The sequence below is a fragment of the Podarcis erhardii genome, assembly GCF_964252035.2.
Source record: "Podarcis erhardii genome assembly, chromosome: 7".
Lineage (NCBI taxonomy): Eukaryota > Metazoa > Chordata > Lepidosauria > Squamata > Lacertidae > Podarcis > Podarcis erhardii.
In genome coordinates this window covers 90649666-90669924 of record NC_138511.1, presented here as the reverse complement: position 1 = coordinate 90669924, position 20259 = coordinate 90649666, and the positions used below count along the sequence as shown (strand labels likewise).

Here is a 20259-nt window from a genome sequence, read left to right as displayed (position 1 = left end):
AGCCATTTCAATTGCTTCTGTTTGCTTTGCTCATTGCAAACAGCTGAAAATCTGTACATTTTGATAATGAACCTGATTTGCAATGGGAGGGGGTGAATAATTTCGATTGCAGCTGTATTTCATGTTTGATGCATACACCATTCTTTCCCCCCCCCTTTAAAAATTATTTCATTATTACTATATTATTGCACTTTCTAGCCAAGACCATGATACATGCAGGTCCCGCTATAAAACGCAATGCATTTGCAGGAAATTGTTTGTTAGGCGGGCGTTCGTGTAACAAGTCAGCGATTCCGATTGATTCCTATGCAGGAATTGCTAATGCGTTCCCAACCATGAATGTGGACCCCAAAATGAGAAAAGGAAAACCCAGGGAAACCGTCTGAAACTGTGCAGAAGTAAAACAAGGAAGGGGCAAATACTCCCTTATTTTTCTGATCCCTCCATGGTTTCCATCGAAACAGCTTCTGCAGACCAGAAAAACACAAAAAAGTGAGGTTTGTTTAAGGCTGATCAGTGCTTTTTTCCTGGGGGGACGCATACCCCTTGACATTTTGTGAATCTAAGTTTGGCCTCATCAAGGGGCAGTATTTCAATATGAGTAGGAAAATGAGAATACCCCTAAACATTTTTTTAAAAGAAAAAAAGCACCGATTATCTGTTTACAGTACGATATGCAAGCCCAGATGTTTGGATATCTGAACCTGCAGTGTGTATAGCAAAGTTTGGGTACTAATTCTTTGTGTTCAGATAAATGAATATTCGTACGAGTGTTTGCATAGCGGGAACTTCGTGTACATCAAACAGCAAGGGGGGGGGCAGGAGAGACCTTTAAAGTAAAGTGAGTTAAATATTGTGCTTTGCATTGTCATTCCACAATGTAAAAGCAGAGCCCACCTCTCAATAAATTTGCTTTCTTGAGTTTTATATATTGCGTTTTATCATTAAGCTACTTTGCCAGGTTTTCCTTAACCAATCAGTTATAATGGGTGGGGTCTTTATTTTCAGCTTTTTGTGCAATACACTATTTTGCTGTGGTTAGCGCGCACAATTCTGAATAACAGCTTGCACATCATCCCTAGCTAACAGGACCAGTGGTCAGGGATGATGGGAATTGCAGTCCCAAAACATCTGGAGGGCCGAGTTTGGGCATGCCTGTTCTTAACTTTCAGCAGCAAAATAATAATAATAATAATAATACCTGTTCCTCCCTCACTTGCCACATGAAAGTATTTGGGCTCGTGTTCACACCATCAGTGTGCCCAGAACAATTCATTGAACTGTTTAACATGTGCATATGGACTCTCCTTGAGGGCAGGGGGGTGTTAACTCTTGCCCTCGCTAACGCCTTCTCCAAGATCTTGTAGTTGAACCCGCATCCTTTTAGTTCAGCCACAAGAGAAGGGATTTATACAGTATATAGCTAGTTTAAGGGGACGCGGGTGGTGCTGTGCGTTAAACCACAGAGCCTAGGACTTGCCGATCAGAAGGTCGGCGGTTCGAATCCCCGTGACGGGGTGAGCTCCCATTCTTCCGTCTCAGCTCCTGCCAACCTAGCAGTTCGAAAGCACCTCAAAGTGCAAGTAGATCAATAGGTAGATCAATAGGAAGGTAAACGGCGTTTCCGTGTGCTGCTCTGGTTCGCCAGAAGCGGCTTAGTCATGCTGGCCACATGACCCGGAAGCTGTACGCCAGCTCCCTCGGCCAACAAAGTGAGATGAGCGCCACAACCCCAGAGTCGGCCACGACTGGACCTAATGGTCAGGGGTCCCTTTAGCCCTTTACCTTTAGCTAGTTTAAGATACTGCTCTGTTGCCATTCTCTGCTGCAGACTAGCTTAGCCAGGTGCCTTAGATCTGAGTCTAATGGACCTATGGCAACCAGACCTTACTTATGATACCATCATATAGACCTCTCGTACGCAGAATTAGACCATCAACTAGAGAGATACGAGTGTGGCCAGCAGGTGCACCCGAGCAACTTCAAGATTGCTTTCGGAACACTGAATGGTCACTTTTTGTGGATAATAATGTGGACACATACGCTTCAATAGTACTGTTCTATGTCAAAAGCTGCATTGATGTCGTTACTACCACCAAACAAATACGGGTGTTTCCTAACAACAAGCCCTGGCTAAACAGGGATGTGTATCTTCTGTTAAAGGCAAGGAATGCTGCTTTTCACTCTGGCGATGCGCAACAGTATAGAGAAGCTAGAGCCAAACTGAAAAGGGGCATTAGGGATGCCAAAGCTATGTACTGCCGGAGGATCGAAAAGCATTTTGAGAGCTCCGACCCTCGTCGTGTATGGCAAGGCCTGCGACAAATTACAGGGCAAAATATTAAAAACGAACTGGCTAACAGCAGTGCGCACCTGGCTGATCAGCTGAATCAATTCTTCAGTCGTTTTGAGGTGGGAACTGGAACCACCGTCACTACAGCATTGGCCACCAGCACATCATCAGAAACTATTACTGATAAACAACCACTTTTATTACAAACCTCCGACGTACAACGTGCTTTTTGGAGCATTAATATTAGGAAGGCAGCTGGACCGGATGGAATTATGGGACGAGTTATTAGGGACTGTGCTGCAGAATTAGCTGGTGTATTTACGGACATTTTTAATCTATCCCTGTTGCAGGGTTCTGTCCCTACCTGCCTGAAGGCATCGATTATAGTGCCAGTCCCTAAACAGTCAGTGGTGGTATCTCTCAATGACTACAGACCAATAGCCCTAACATCTGTCATTATGAAATGCTTTGAGAGATTGGTGCTAGATTATATTAAGGCTGGTCTTCCATCCACTCTAGACCCGTTCCAGTTTGCATACAGAAGAAATAGATCTACTGATGATGCTATTTCCATCGCTGTCCATACTGTACTGAGTCATCTAGAACGACAGGGAACCTACGCAAGGCTGTTGTTTGTGGACTACAGTTCTGCCTTTAATACAATTCTACCAGACAGGTTATTCCTTAAAATGACCAATTTGGGTATACATCAGAAGATCTGTTTGTGGGTAAGGAATTTCCTGACCGATAGGCCGCAGACAGTGAGAATGGGACCTTACTATTCTTCTACTCTAGTATTAAGCACAGGCGCCCCTCAGGGGTGTGTGTTAAGCCCCTTTCTCTATTCCCTGTACACATTTGACTGCACCCCACTGTATAAGTCCAACACAATCATCAAATTTGCGGATGATACAACAGTGGTGGGGCTCATTAGTGAGAATGATGAGGCTGCTTATAGGAAAGAAGTACAGGGGTTAATTCAATGGTGTAAAGAAAATAATCTTATGCTTAACACCAAAAAACCCAAAGAACTCATAATTGATTTTAGGAGAAAGAAAAGTGTATTTTTACCATTGCACATAAATGGCGAGGAGGTGGAGAGGGTTGGTAGTTTTAAATACCTGGGCACTTACATCTCTGAGAACCTCTCATGGACTGCAAATATTAATATGGTTGTGAGGAAGGTGCAGGGGAGGTTGTATTTCCTGAGAATGCTCAGAGGATTGAATCTATCTCAGCACCTACTTCTGTCCTATTATCATAGTACCATTGAGAGTGTCTTAACCTATAGTATATTATCGTGGTATGGGAGCAGCTCTGGAATGGATAAAAAAGCTTTACAGAGAATAATTAAAATTGCCCAGAATGTTATTGGGCTCCAACTACCAACCCTGGATGAGATCTTCACGTCTCGCAGCTTGAAGAAGTCACACAATATCCTGAGAGATCCCACCCATCCTGCTCACAACCTCTTTGAACTGTTGCCTTCGGGCAGAAGATACAGGACAATGAAAACACGAACCACACGCCTTCTGAATAGTTTCTATCCAAGAGCTCTGATTGCACTAAATAATGATCTCAGGGCCAGTTGTAAGAAATAGCAAGCAGTGAGTAGTAAGGAATGAGATAGGTTTTAGGTTATGCTATGCTTCTAATAGGTTGTGTTATATTCTGGATTATGTATGTTTTAATAGATTATGTCTGAATAGGATGAGAGTGTTGGAGATACGTGCAAATGTGTATGTGAATCCGGTCTTGGGTGTTTGATTTTCGTTGTTATGTATACTGTGTATATACGGACAATGACAATAAATTTATCTAATCTAATCTAATCTAATCTAACCAGAAAAAGAGGACATGTCCTGGAAAAAGTGGACATTTGGCAACCCTGCCTTTAGTCTTCACAACTCCCTCACAGTGGCAAGACCCACCAAGAAGTGTTGCTACGCTCATGAGGCCTGGCACTCCTGAGCAGACCTTGTTTGTTCTGATAAAGTTAACGTCACTTCTTCCGTGTGATTCATTGCCGACACGCTTGTGTCCCCGACTGATGCCTCTCTCCCTTCCCTCCGCAGGTACGGCGTGTGCCGGTACGATGGAAAAGTTTTTCCTGCCTCTTCTGATGCTTGGCACCATGGCGAAAGCTCAGCACTGCCCCGGCCGATGCATCTGCCAGAACATCTCCCCGACGCTGACCATGTTGTGCGCCAAGACGGGCCTCCTCTTTGTCCCGCCCACCATCGACCGGCGGACGGTGGAGCTGCGCCTGACGGATAACTTCATCACTGTCATCCGCCGCAAGGACTTCTCCAACATGACCAGCCTGGTGCACCTCACTCTCTCGCGCAACACCATCAGCCAGATCCTGCCCTACGCCTTCTCTGACCTGCGTGCCTTAAGGGCCTTGCACATGAACAGCAACCGCCTGGCCGCCCTGAAGAACGAACACTTCCGCGGGCTGGGCAACCTGCGCCACCTCATCCTGGGCAACAACCAGATCAGCCACATTGAGCCTTCCGCCTTTGACGAGTTCCTCTCCACCGTGGAGGACCTGGACCTCTCCTACAACAACCTGGAGACGCTGCCCTGGGAGGCCATCGGGCAGATGGTGACCCTCAACACCTTGACGTTGGACCACAACCTCATTGACCACATCGCCGAGGGAACCTTCTCCCAGCTGCAGAAGCTGGTCCGGTTGGACATGACCTCCAACCGGCTGCAGAAGCTGCCCCCGGACAACCTCTTCTTGAGAGCCCAAGTGTTGGCCAACGTGCGTGGGACTCACCCGTCCACCTTGACCATCAGCTTTGGAGGCAACCCGCTCCATTGCAACTGCGAGCTCCTGTGGCTCCGTAGGTTGACCCGAGAGGATGACCTGGAGACCTGCGCTTCGCCGGAACACTTGATGGACAAGTATTTCTGGTCCATCCCCGAGGAGGAGTTCATCTGCGAGCCCCCGCTCATCACCCGGCAATACTCCTCCAAAGCGTTCATCATGGAAGGGCAAGGCGTCAGCCTCAAATGCAAGGCGGTAGGTGACCCAGAGCCCTCCATCCACTGGATCGCCCCCGACGGCAAGCTGATCCACAACACCACCCGCACGACGGTCTTCGAGAACGGGACCCTGGAAGTTCTCATCACCACCTTGAAGGACAACGGGGTCTTCAACTGCATCGCCTCCAACGCTGCCGGCGAGGCCACGGCTCCCGTCGAGATCTGCATTGTCCCGCTCCCCTTGCTGGTCAACAACACGGGTCACATGAAGGAGCCCGATCCCGGCTCGTCGGACATCACCACCTCTGCCAAATCGGGTGCCAACGACACCAAGAACCACCTGGACAAGAGAATCGTGGCGGCTGACCTGACGTCCACCTCGGTGGTCATCCACTGGCCGTCTGAACGGCACATCCCTGGCATCCGTATGTACCAGATCCAGTACAACAGCTCCCTGGATGACTCTCTGGTTTACAGGCGAGTGACATGGGTCGGGGCCCGTTGCACCGTTCGAGTCGCTGCGCCGTGGGCGGGGCGGTGTCCATGGCTGCCACGTGGATGGACTTATGGGCTGGGGCTTGTATTGCCATGGGGTAATAATAATAATAATAATAATAATAATAATAATAATAATAAAAAATTTTATTTATATCCCGCCCTCCCCAGCCGAAGCCGGGCTCAGGGCGGCTAACAACAATCAACAATCAAACCATCAGATATTCACACATTCTAAAAATATTACATTATAAAAATTAATTAAAATCAAATTAATGGCAACTAATTAAGCAAGATTCTAAGCAGGTTGCCAGAGGAGGGAGTCAGGCTGCGCCCTGACCAAAGGCCTGGTGGAACAACTCTGTCTTGCAGGCCCTGCGGAAGGATGTCAGGTCCCGCAGGGCCCTAGTCTCTTGTGACAGAGCGTTCCACCAGATTGGAGCCGCAGCCGAGAAGGCCCTGGCTCTAGTTGAGGCCAGCCTAACCTCTCTGAGGCCTGGGACCTTGAGGATGTTATTATTTGCAGACCGTAGGTTTCTCTGTGGGGCATACCAGGAGAGGCGGTCCCGTAGGTACGAGGGTCCTAGGCCGTATAGGGCTTTAAAGGTTAAAACCAGCACCTTAAACCTGATCCTGTACTCCACCGGGAGCCAGTGCAGCTGGTATAGTACCGGATGAATGTGATCTCGCAGCGAAGACCCCATAAGGAGTCTCGCCGCGGCATTCTGCACCCGCTGGAGTTTCTGGGTCAGTCTCAAGGGCAGCCCCACATAGAGCGAGTTACAATAATCCAGTCTGGAGGTGACCGTCGCATGGATCACAGTGGCTAGGTCAGGGCGAGAGAGGTAAGGAGCCAACTGCTTAGCTTGGCGGAGATGAAAAAATGCCGCCTTTGTTATAGCTGTAATCTGCGCCTCCATAGAGAGGGAGGTATCGAGGATTACACCCAAACTCTTAACGGACGGTGCTGGCACTAATTGCACCCCCGCAAGAGATGGGAGTTGCCCCCTCAATCCCATATCATCCCGCCCCAGCCAGAGGACCTCTGTCTTCGAAGGATTTAACTTCAACCGGCTCCCACGTAACCATCCAGCCACAGCTTCCAGACATCTCGCCAGTGTATCGGGGGCCGAGTCAGGATGGGTGGGTGAGGGTGGGTGTGGGTGAGGGTGGGTGTGGAGATAATAATAATAATTTATTATTTATACCCCGCCCACCTGGCTGGGTTTCCCCAGCCACTCTGGGCGGCTCCCAACAGAATATTAAAAACACGATAAAACCTCAAACATTAAAAACTTTCCTAAACAGGGCTGCCTTCAGATGTCTTCTAAAAGTCAAGTAGTTTTTTTATTTCCTTGACATCTGACGGGAGGGCGTTCCGGTGTTCCACAGGGATGGTGCCTCTACTGAGAAGGCCCTCGGAGAAGGCCCTCACTTCTCGCAGGGAGGGAACTGCCAGAAGGCCCTCGGAGCTGGACCTCAGTGTCTGGGCTGAACGATGGGGGTGGAGACGCTCCTTCAGGTATACTGGACTGAGGCCATTTAGGGCTTTCAAGGTCAGCACCAACACTTTGAATTGTGCTCAGAAACGTACTGGGAGCCAGTATAGGTCTTTCAAGACGGGTATTATGTGGTCTTGGTGGCCACTCCCAGTCACCAGTCTAGCTGCCGCAATCTGGATTAGTTGTAGTTTCCGGGTCACCTTCAAAAGTAGCCCCACATAGAGCGCATTGCAGTAGTCCAAGCAGGAGATAACCAGAGCATGCGCCACTCTGGCCAGACAGTCTGTGGGCAGGGAGGGTCTCATCCTGCGTACCAGATGGAGCTTTCAGGACCAGTCTTTCAGGACCAGTATTATATCGTCTCAGCAGCCACTCCCAGTCACCAGAGAGAGAGGGAAAACAATGTACTGCTAGAATTTATCTTCGTATAGGAACAGAGTTACGGAGATGTTGACGCTGCAGTGATCTATCATGATCTATCAGTGATCTATCATGATCTATCAGTGATCTATCATGTGAGTTTCCAACAGGACTGCTCACTAGGGAGTTGAAATGTATTGAGTTCTTGAAATTGCTCTGCCTCTCCTGAAGTATGGAATCATACTGTTGTGAAGTTGGAAGGGACCCCCAGGGGTCATCCAGCCCAACCCCCTGCCCCGCAGTTAAAGGTAAAGGGACCCCTGACCATTAGGTCCAGTTGTGGCTGACTCTGGGGTTACGGCGCTCATCTCACTTTATTGGCCGAGGGAGCCGGCGTTTGTCCGCAGACAGTTTTTCCGGGTCATGTGGCCAGCAGGACTAAGCCGCTTCTGGTGAACCAGAGCAGCACACGGAAACGCTGTTTCCCTTCCCGCCGGAGCGGTACCTATTGATCTACTTGCACTGGTGTGCTTTCGAACTGCTAGGTTGGCAGGAGCAGGGACCGAGCAACGGGAGCTCACCCCGTCGCGGGGATTTGAACCACCGACCTTCTGATCAGCAAGTCCTAGGCTCTGTGGTTTAACCCACAGCGCCACCCGCAGGTGTCACAGCAAAATAATCCCTGACAGATGGCCATCCAACCTCTGCTTATAAACCTCCAAGGAAGGAGAGTCCACCAGCTGACAGGGGAGTCCGTTCCACCAGGAAGTTCTTCCTAACATTGAGTTGGGATCTCCTTCTTGTCATTGGAATCTGTTGGTTCAGGTCGTTCCCTCCAGAGCAGCAGAAAACAAGCTTGCTCCATCTCCCACGGGACAGCCCTTCAGGTATTTGAAGTCATCTATCATGGGCAGTTATAAATGCGGGTGGTGCTGTGGGTTAAACCACAGAGCCTAGGGCTTGCCGATCAAAAGGTTGGCGGTTCAAATCCCCGCGACGGGGTGAGCTCCCGTTGCTCGGTCCCTGCTCCTGCCAACCTAGCAGTTCGAAAGCACACCAGTGCAAGTAGATAAATAGGTACCACTCCGGCGGGAAAGTAAACAGTGTTTCCGTGCGCTGCTCTGGTTCGCCAGAAGCGGCTTAGTCCTGCTGGCCACATGACCCGGAAGTTGTACGCCGGCTCCCTTGGCCAGTAAAGCGAGACGAGCGCCACAACCCCAGAGTCGGCCACGACTGGACCTAATGATCCGGGGTACATTTACCTTTTTATCACGGCATGTAATAAATGAGGGTGGCGCTGTGGGTTAAACCACAGAGCCTTGGGCTTTCCGAACAGAAGGTCGACGGGAAAGTAAACGGCGTTTCCGTGCACTGCTCTGGTTCACCAGAAGCAGCTTAGTCATGCTAGCCACATAACCCGGAAAAACTGTCTGTGGACAAACATTGGCACCCTCGGCCAGTAAAGCGAGACGAGCTCGCAACCCCAGAGTCGTCCACGACTGGACTTAACTGTCAGAGGTCCTTTACCTTTTTTATCATGGCATCTCTTAGTTTTCTGAGAGACAGGCCATTGAATGTAGGGACTGAGCAACCTCTCACCCAAGTCCACCTGAGTGAGATCAGCCCTGTGATTTACCGGTAATTATTTTTTGTTCTTCTGAATGCCTGAGCTATAGTTTCCTGCCATGCATTATTCCATACAGTTGTCTGAGCTTTTACTCAGAAGTAAACCCCACCGACTTGAGTGGGACAGACTTTGTAGCTGTTCCTGCAGCCTGCCAGCAGAGCCCCAACTTGTGCACTTCTACTCCAAAGTAAGTCCAACAGAGTCCCATTGGGCTTACTCCCAAGTAAGCATGTGCAGGCTCGCAGCCCAAATCCATGCAGGTTTTGAACAGCACACAGCTATTGTTAAATTTCTCGCCGTGTTATGGCATTAGGGATAATCATATATATTTACAATCTTACGAGTAATTTGACTTAATTATCGTTATGTGGGATGCTAATTTTTGGTGGGTGTTTTTTTAATAGTTATTATTGTTTTCGTAATGGGCTGCCTTCAGCGCTGGCAACAAAGGAAGGGTAGCATAGAAAAGGATTAATATAAATGAATAAATAAGGCAGGGGAAGGATCTCAGGAAATGTTTTTGCTGGGGAAATGATTTGAAAGTGGGAAGGTGTTTGCAGGAGCTGGGTGAACAGAGGGGAGAGGGAACAGAGCAGGCATCCCCAACCTTCGGCCCTCCAGATGTTTTGGACTACAATTCCCATCATCCCTGACCACTGGTCCTGTTAGCTAGGGATCATGGGATTTGTAGGACAAAACATCTGGAGGGCCGCAGGTTGGGGATTCCTGGAACAGAGAGTGAGGTTGGTGAGAGTGCTGCTGATAACGCCCAAGGTTGCAGGTTCGATCCCTGTAAGGGACAGCTGTATATTCCTTTCCTTTCCTTTCTTTGAATTTATTCTTTCTTTTTTTTTGTTTTCAAATTTTTTTATTGGTTTCCACATTTATCACATAGAGGAGGAAAAAGAAAACATTACAAAACACACAACAGGAAAAGGAAAAAGAAAAAAAAAAAGGAAAACACAAAACAAAATTCTTACTTCAAATCTCTAATTCTCTTTACATTGATAACTGACTTCCTCAAATCTCCTCTAACTGAATTTCATTTTAACCCCTGTATAGCAGTTCTCCAAATTCATATTTCTAATAATATTCACTCCTTTCATTTACTGTCCTCATCTCTGTTATTAATATTCTAATCCTTAATATTTACTACCACCTATTCGTATCCTGCCCCTAAGCCTATTTTTTACTTCCAAGAATTTTCTAATTATGTTATATCACAATATTTAGATAAATATTCTTTAAATTTCTTCCAATCCTCTTGTGTCTCCTCTTCCTTCTGGTCACGGATTCTTCCAGTCAGGTCGGCCAGCTCCAAAAAAATCCAACATCTTCATCTGCCATTCTTCTATTGTTGGTATTTCTTGCGATTTCCAATTTTTGGCTAATAAAAGCCTTGCCATTTTCTTTGAATTTATTATTTCATTAAATTGCGAAACAGCTTACAAACAATAAATAACGACAACAGAACAGAATGCAACATAATGCAACAATGCAACATAAATCACGTAAAATCCTGTAGAATAGTTAAGAAATTAAGCAATTACAAATTACCAGTCAAACAATTAGAATCTATGAACCACGTTAAACCAAACAACTAAAAAGATAAGCTAAACAGGCCAAGAACAACAAAAGTCCTCTTGTAGGATTCGCAGAGTACAACAATATTCATAAATTATGAACTAACGAAATAGCAACCCAAAAATAAGCTAAGCAGCGCTGGATTCACACACTCCCCACTCCTTTGACTCACAATCTTAATCTCATTTGTTCTGTTCATTCAAAGACACATGCACATTCCTGCATTGCCCGGGGTTGGTCTAGATGACCCTCGGGTTCCCTTCCAACTCTACAGCTCCATGATTCTACGATTTTGCATGCAGAGCAGGTGCTCCACCACTGACCCACCAGCACGTTCCCCTCCATTAGCCTCCCCGAGGAGATTCCCCGCTTTGACACCCTCCCCTTCCAGAGATCCGACGATCCTGCACATCTTATCTCCTCCACTCCTGCCACCTTGCAGCCATCTCTCGGGAAGGGGAGAGCAGGAGAGGTGGAACAGCTGCTCATACTGGGATTCCCTGCCAGGAATTGTCACAAAGCCAGCAATAAGATTAAAGCAGAGTTCAGGCGCAGAGGCAAGAAAGTAGCCATGAAAGAAGCCTCAAAGACTTTCTCCTTCTGTGCTCAGCATGGCAGCACTAGAATCAGAGAACTGAGGATCATCTATTCCAACCCCCTGCAAGGCAGGAATCTTTCGCCCAATGCGGGGATTAAACCCATAACCTTTAGATTTTTCTTCTTCTTTGGCGATCCCTCATAGCCAACTAAGATTGTCTTCCATAAACACGGCCTTAACAGTGACTGTGGAGGCCAATTCTGGGGGTTTCTTTATAGAATATTTATTAAAGTTTTCAAAAAATATTACAATGTAAAATAAAAAGAAAAAATAACAAAAATACAAAAATAAAAACAATTAAAAACACATAGAATTTCCATTACTTATTTTCTTTTGACTTATTTTCCAGACCTCCTCATACCTCCCTTTTTTGTATTCCAATTCAAATTGTTAGTTCAGCAAATCCTCACCATTAGTTTTTGCTTATTTCTAAACCTTTTTTTTCATATTCTCTTAAGCATTCCAGTTGGAAACCACTTAATTTCTGTCCAACATCATTCTAACATTCCTTAATCTTACAATATTTCTGTAGATAGTCTTTAAATTTCTTCCAGTCTTCTTCCGCCGACTCTTTTCCCTGGTCTCGGATTCTGCCGGTCATTTCTGCCAGTCCCATATAGTCCATCACCTTCATCTGCCATTCTTCCAGAGTGGGAGGATGTGGAGGCCAATTCTGGACCCACACGTCCTTCCGCAGTGGGGACATTGGTTTCCCGGCGGGAGTTGATCATGGTGTGGATTTGCCAAGCATGCCTTCCTCTTAGCACGTTTCTCCCTTGCGTCCTGAGTTTGAGTGTCCTCAAAGCCCATGACACCTTTGGTCAAGGCTGTTCTCCAGCTGAAGCGCTCGCAGGCCAGTGTTTCCCAATTGTTGGTGTTTATACTACATTTTTTTAGATTTGCCTTGAGACAGTCTTTAAAACTCTTTTGTTGACCACCAGCATTACACTTTCCATTTTTAAGTTGGGAATAGAGTAGTTGCCGTGGAAGACGATCATCAAGCATCTGCACAACATGACCAGTCCAACAAAGTTGATGTTGAAGAATCATTGCTTCAACACAAGTGATCTTTGCTTCTTCCAGTACACTGGTATTAGTTCGCCTGTCTTCCCAAGTGATGTGTAAAAGTTTCCGGAGACACCGTTTGTGGAATCTTTCCAGGAGTTGGAGATTGCATTTATAAGTGGTTTATGTTTCACAAGCATACAGTAAGGTTGGTAGTACAATAGCTTTGTAAACAAGCATTTTGGTTTCCCTGCGAATGTCCCGGTCCTCAAACACTCTGCACTTCAGTCGGGAGAAATCCAAACTTGCAGAGCTCAGGCGATGCTGAATTTCGGCATCAATGTCAGCCCTTGTGGAAAGATAACTGCCCAGGTAGGAGAAGTGATCAACATTTTCCAACGTTGCACCATTGAGTTGGATTGAGTTGGATGTAGGGGAATCGAACCTGCAACCTTGGCACGATTAGCCAACTGAGCTATCCAGTTGTCTAGAACCGGGGGAGGGCTGTGGCTCAGTGGTTAGAGCCCCTGCCTTGCTCACCCAAAGTCCCAGGATCAGTCCCCAGCAGCACAGACTCATAGAAGCACCTGAAGTAGCGATGCAGAAGTCGCTACTCCAGGTAAGCCAGGTAGAGAGCCCTGCTTGAAATCCCATAGAGACTCCGTTGGTCCATGTAGACAGTACTGATGGACCGACTTTGCTATAAGGCATAGCTGTCAACCGTCCCTTATTTGGCGGGAAACTCCCTTATCCCAGCGCCATGTCCCGCTGCTGTCCCTTATTGATGATGTCCCTTCAATTTCCCGGGTTTCATGCTTGCCCGGCTCGGGAGGGAAGCAGCGGCTCAGGGTCCTCCGCCACCAGAGAGAGCACGTTCACGAGCTGCCGCGTCTCCGTCTCTCCCTCTCCCCCCTCAGGGGCACGTCCTGAGGAGACGGGTGGCGACGGGTGGGCAGGCAGCCCCTCTCTTGCGAGACTTCTGCTGCGCTGCCAGGGGAAGCCGGAGGCGGCAGAGGTGGCAGCGGCTGAGGAGGTGGCCTGAGGGAGGAGGAAGAGGAGGGGATGGGGAGGGACACAGAAGGGCAGTGCTTCAGCAGCCACGGCCGCGGCGGCACCGCAAGCGCCTCATGCCGGGCTCGCGGGTGGCGTGGGCGAGAGTCCCTCTTCCTCCCTCCCTCCCTCTCTCTCGGGCAGGGAAGGGCCGATGGAACTCCTCGCGCCAGGACGACGGCAGCCCCGACGTGCCGCTTAGCATCCCCTCCAACCAGTGCAGCATCTTAATGTAGTGATTTCCCCCTCTGCATCCCTTTCCTAACTCTATTTTTATAAATCATTTGTCCATCCATAGTTCATTTTTTTCTGTCAATCCTACCAATGTATGTAACTCTTTACAATAGCTTTTCAACTAAATTATAAACTTTCCCCATTCTTTATTAAAGAGGTCCTCTTCCTGGTTTCTAATTCTGCCTGTAAGCTTTGCCATCTCGATGTTGTTCATCAGTTTTGTCTGCCCCTCTTCTTTGGTGGGAGTTGTAGACCCTTAGGATCATCTAGTCCAACCCCCTGCAAAACACAGTCAGTCGCAGCAAAAGCAGCATGGCTCTATCAGTGCCGGATTTCTGTATAAGCTAAGCCAAAATCCCTTATTTTGGCTGCTGATCCCTTATTTTCGAGGCTGCTGGTCCCTTATTTTCAAATCTGTAAGTTGGCAGCTATGCTATAAGGTCACCTCCTAGGTTCACAGTAAATCATCCTTCTATTCAGAATTGAGATTTTAGTGCATTTTTAGGGGGAGTATCGTAGCTCAGAGCACCTGCCTTGCAAGCCAGCTGTCCCAGGTGTCATTTCTGGCTGTCCGCCAGCTGTTCTGTTGGAAAGGTAGCTGCGGTGGCTAAGTAGAACCTCCTTGGATAGGCGCAATGCATCTCAGAGTGCCAGATGGCGACAAACTTCAGGAAAGGGCTGTGGCCTTCAGGAGCGGCTTGTAGGCATCTCAGAGACATTGGGGGGCACCTGCCAGAAACAGCATCCTGCCTGGATTTTATGTGCAGCTGAGGTGTTGGCTGTGTCTGATGTCACAGCAGACCAGTCTTCGCCAACTTGGGGCATAATGCCCAGTCAGCTGCAACCGTGGTTTATCAGCCACCTTTGATACCATCAACCATAACATCCTTCTGGACTGTCTAGAGGAGCTGGGAGCTGGGGGCACTGTTATACAGTGGTTCCGCTCCTTCCTCCTGGGCCATGTCCAGAAATTGGTGGTGGGGGACGAGTGTTCAGACCCCTGGGCTCTCACTTGTGGGGTGCCTCAGGGTTCCATCCTCTCCCCCATGCTTTTTAACATCTACATGAAGCTGCTGGGAGAGATCATCAGAGGGTTTGGGCTGGGTGTTCATCAGTATGCAGATGATACCAAGCTCTACCTCTCTTTCAAATTAGAACCAGTGAAGGTCCTGTGTGAGTGTCTGGAGGCGGTTGGAGGATGGATGGCGGCTAATGGATTGAGGTTGAATCCTGACAAGACAGAAGTACAATTCTTGGGGGACAGGGGGCGGGCTGGTGTGGAGGACTCCCTGGTCCTGAATGGGGTAACTGTGCCCCTGAAGGACCAGGTGCGCAGCCTGGGAGTCATTTTGGACTCACAGCTATCCATGGAGGTGCTGGTCAATTCTGTATCCATGGCAGCTGTTTCCCAGCTCCATCTGGTACGCAGGATAAGACCCTCCCTGCCCGCGGACTGTCTCGCCAGAGTGGTGCATGCTCTAGTTATCTCCCGCTTGGACTACTGCAATGCACTCTACATGGGGCTACCTTTGAAGGTGACCTGGAAACTGCAATTAATCCAGAATGTGGCAGCTGGACTGGTGACTGGGGGCGGTCGCCAAGACCACATAACACCGGTCCTGAGAGATCTGCATTGGCTCCCAGTACGTTTCCAAGCACAATTCAAAGTGTTGGTGTTGATCTTGAAAGCCCTAAATGGCCTCGGCCCAGTATGCACCACTCTGGCAAGACAGTCTGCGGGCAGATAGGGTGTCATCCTGTGTACCAGATGGAGCTGGTAGACAGCTGCCCTGGACACAGAACGGACGTGCACCACCGACAGAAGCCACAGGTAGCCTTCTCCTCCCAGAATTTGTCCAATCCTCTCGGAGGCAGTTTCCGAAGGACATGGGGAGAAGCTTGCCCCTTCTCTCCCGATGATTAATTCACCCGTTCCAGAGGCGCCATGTTCCGGCAGTGGGAGACAGATGTGGAGACCCAGCGAGACCCTGGTGTGGAGGCTCAGATACCTTGTTTCTTTGAAGGCTGACGCCGGCTAATCCTTTCCGCTGGCAGAATGATGGATCCTGCTCTCTCCCCTCCCTGGCCGGATCAATCCATCTTCCCGCCAGGTCGCCTGGGCCATGTGCGATCTGTGTGTCACCCCCCACCCCCGACATATCTTCTCCCCCTCCATCCTGTCTTTCCCACCCCCAGAAAATTGCAGCTGTTGGCGACACGGTTCTATAATTCTTGGCTAATTGCCTGCTGCTCCTCAGGCCTCTCCATCACTCGCTCCTGCTAATAAATGGGAACTAATCGAGTGCTCTGCAGAAGTGCGGCACTTCAGCAGTCTGTGGACCACTTTGCAAGCCCCCTCCCCGCCTCTCCCGCCTGGATCCTCTGCATCCCTCGCCTGCCAGGGCGCACAGTAAGGTGCTGAGCATCTGTTTTCTCCTGCCCCACCTCTGTTTTATTTCACTTTATTTTTTATTTATTTGGGGATTATTTTTTTTCAAATTACAGCTTTACAATCACATATCCAACATACTGGTGGGACGCGGGTGGCGCTGTGGGTTAAAACACAGAGCCTAGGGCTTGCCGATCAGAAGGTTGGCGGTTCGAATCCCCGTGACAGGGTGAGCTCCCGTTGCTCGGTCCCTGCTCCTGCCCACCTAGCAGTTCGAAAGCACGTCAAAGTGCAAGTAGATAAATAGGTACCACTCCGTCAGGAAGGCAAACGGCGTTTCTGTGCGCTGCTCTGGTTCGCCAGAAGCGGCTTACTCCTGCTGGCCACGTGACCCGGAAGCTGTACGTCGGCTCCCTCGGCCAGTAAAGCAAGATGAGCACCGCAATCCCAGAGTTGGTCACGACTGGACCTAATGGTCAGGGGTCCCTTTACCTTTACCTTATCCAACATACAATATCATCACCATCATCATCATCATCATTATTATTATTATTATTATTATTATTATTATTATTATTATTTCTATACTGCCCTATACCCGAAGGTCTCAGGGCGGTTCACATAAAATATCAAATACAGTCATACCTCGTGTTACAGCCGCTTAAGGTTGTGTGTTTTCACATTACGGACCACCGAAACCCGGAAGTACCGGAACGGGTTACATCCAGGTTTCGGCATTCGCTCTTTGCACATGCGCAGAAGCACCGAATTGCAGATGCGGGTTGCGAACGCTGCAGGTTGCAAATGTGCATCCCGCACAGATCACATTCGCAACCCGAGCGTCCGCTGTACATAAAATCAAAACAAAACCAAGAACCCAATAATAATCAAAACCCAAAAGACCCAGCATTTTTAAAAAGGGTATAGGATGTAGATCGAATCAGGCAAAGGCCTGTCTGAAAAGGAACATTTTTGCCTGGTGCCTAAAGGTGTCTAGTGAAGGTGCCAGGCAAACTTCCCTGGGGAGAGCATTCCACAGACCGGGAGCCACGGCAGAGAAGGCCCTGTTCTCATTTTGACGCCCTCCGGACCTCTTGCAGAGGAGGCACACGAAGAACATAAAAACAAGATTAAAGGAATCTCCTGGACTTCCCCCCTCCCCTTTGTGGTCTATTATTAGTCATTTCCTCCTGCATCTTTTATAATAATCCAAATCTTTTACATCTCCATTATTTCCACAATTCAACATTAAACTACAAGTGTTATTCCAATCCTACTAACAATTTTAACTGTTTACAATGGTTTTACAGATAATTTCCCCTTTCTTTATTTAAATTTCTGATTCTTCCAGTCATTTTTGCCATTTTGGCATAATCCATCATCTTCATCAGCCGTTCCTCTCTGGTCGGGACTTTATCTTCTTTCCATCTCTGGGCCTATAATATTCATGTAAACATGGTTGCATACATAAATAAACTTTTCCGCTCCCTTGGGATTTCGGCACCTAAAATTCCTAAAAGAAAGGCTTCGGGGGGGGGGGGTTAAGAGAAAGTTATTTTAAACATATTTTTTCAATTCATTATATATCATTTCCCAACTCTGTTTTAAGGAAAGATGCCAGGTAGGGTTAGAATCATGGAATTGTCGAGTTCGAAGGGACCCCTGAAGGACATTTAGTCCAACCCACTGCAATGCAGGAATCTCATCAACATCCATGGCAGGTGACCATCCAACCTCTGCATTAAAACCTCTGCATTAAAACCTTTTCGGAAAGCTCTTCCTGACGTTTAGTCGGAATCTCCTTGGGTGCAATGTGAAGCCATTGGTTTGGGTCCTCTGGGCTCAGAGTGACTGGAGCAAGCCAGTCAGGTGGGAGCAATGATTCTTCAACATCAGCTTCATTGGACTGCTCATGTTGTGTGGATGCCTGATGGGAGTATAGCATCTAGGAGTATAGCATCTAGATCAAGGGAAGTAATAGTGCCGCTGTATTCTGCTCTGGTCAGACCTCACCTGGAGTACTGTGTCCAGTTCTGGGCACCACAGTTCAAGAAGGACACTGACAAACTGGAACGGGTCCAGAGGAGGGCAACCAAAATGGTCAAAGGCCTGGAAACGAGGCCTTATGAGGAACGGCTAAGGGGGCTGGGCATGTTTAGCCTGGAGAAGAGGAGGTTAAGGGGTGATATGATAGCCATGTTCAAATATATAAAAGGATGTCACATAGAGGAGGGAGAAAGGTTGTTTTCTGCTGCTCCAGAGAAGCGGACACGGAGCAATGGATCCAAACTACAAGAAAGAAGATTCCACCTAAACATTAGGAAGAACTTCCTGACAGTAAGAGCTGTTGGACAGTGGAATTTGCTGCCAAGGAGTGTGGTGGAGTCTCCTTCTTTGGAGGTCTTTAAGCAGAGGCTTGACAACCATATGTCAGGAGTGCTCTGATGGTGTTTCCTGCTTGGCAGGGGGTTGGGCTCGATGGCCCTTGTGGTCTCTTCCAGCTCTATGATTCTATGATTCTATGATCGTCTTCCAAAGCAACTCCTCTATTCCCAACTTAAAAATGGAAAGTGTAATACTGGTGGTCAACAAAAGAGGTTTAAAGACCATCTCAGTGCAAATCTTTAAAAATATAGTATAAGCACCAACAATTGGGAAACACTGGCCTGCGAGCGCTCCAGTTGGAGAACAGCCTTGACGAAAGGTGTCATGGGTTTTGAAGACACTCGAACTCAGGACGCAAGGAAGAAATGTGCCAAGAGGAAGGCATGCTTGGCAAACCCTCACCGGGATCAACTCCTGCCTGGAAACCTATGTCCCCACTGTGGAAGGACGTGTGGGTCCAGAATTGGCCTCCACAGTCACTTATGGACTCACTGTTAAGACTGTGTTTCTGGAAGACAATCTTACTCAAACATGAGTGATCGCCAAAGAAAAATAATATTATTATTATTATTATTATTATTATTATTATTATTATTATTATTATCAAGAAAAGCAGAAACAAAACTGTTCCATCTTTCATGTGACTTCAGATATTCGAGGATGGCTATCCTATCTCCTCTCAGTCTCTTTTCCAGGCTAAACATGCCCAACTCCCTCGACCGTTCCTCATATGGCTTGGTTTCCAGACCCTCGATCATCTTGCTCACCCTCCTCTGCCACCTTCCAGTATAAAAAGGGCTGTCACCTGAAAGATGGAACAAGCTGGTTTTCTCCTCCTCTGGAGGGCAGGACTCGAACCCACGGCATCAAGTTACAAGAAAGGAGATGCCGACTAAACATTACTTTCTGACAGTAAGAGCTGTTCAACAGCTGAACAACACATCCCTTGGGATGTGGTGGACTCTCCTTCCTTGCAGATTTTTAAGCAGAGGTTGGATGGCCATCTACCATGGATGCTTGAGTTGAGATTCCTGCATTGCAGCGGGTTGGACTAGATGACCCCTGGGTCCCTTCCAACTCTACAATTCTATGATTTTGTGAAAGTTACATAATAATAATAATAATAATAATAATAATAATAATAATAATAATAATAATAAATTTTTATTTACACCCCACCCTTTCCGGTTCAAAAACTGGGCTCAGGGCGGCTAACAACAATTTTAAAACTCTTTAAAACACTTAATTATAAAGACATCATATAATACAATGTGAAAACATGAATGACAATAAAATTCAAAAATCAATTCGATAATCCCCAGGGCTAGCTGGCTGAATTGGTCCTACTTGGGCCAGCGAGGAGACCAGGGGAGAATTAGCTGTGGGGTCTCAGAGCGGGTGATCTTCATAAAAGGGGAGGGGGAGGGAAGAGAAGGGAAATAAAAGATCAGGCTGAATTCAAATTAAAGGCCAGGCGGAATAGCTTTGTCTTACAGGCCCAGCGGAAGGAGGTTAAATTCTGCAGGGCCCTGGTCTCCTGGGACAGAGCATTCCACCAGGTGGGAGCCACCACTGAGAAGGCCCTGGCCCTGGTGGAGGATAGTCTGACTTCTTTAGGGTCCGGGACCTCTAAACTGTGGTTATTCATGGACCTTAATGTCCTCTACGGGGCAGACCAGGAGAGGCGGTCCCGTAGATACGAGGGCCCTAAGCCATGCAAGAATGAGGCCCGTGAGAGAGGAA

The 20259-nt window shown here is 47.8% G+C and overlaps 1 protein-coding gene across 1 annotated transcript in view; it reads left to right on the top strand.

Moving 5' to 3' along the window:
• The window catches only part of LRFN1 (leucine rich repeat and fibronectin type III domain containing 1), a 154927-nt gene that overhangs the window by 133313 nt on the left and 1355 nt on the right, over positions 1-20259 (top strand). The window contains exon 2 of the mRNA XM_081868900.1: positions 4369-5764. Within this exon, the coding sequence (XP_081725026.1) occupies positions 4389-5764 (1376 nt within the window). The 5' untranslated portion in view covers positions 4369-4388. The remainder of the gene's footprint in view (positions 1-4368; positions 5765-20259) is intronic.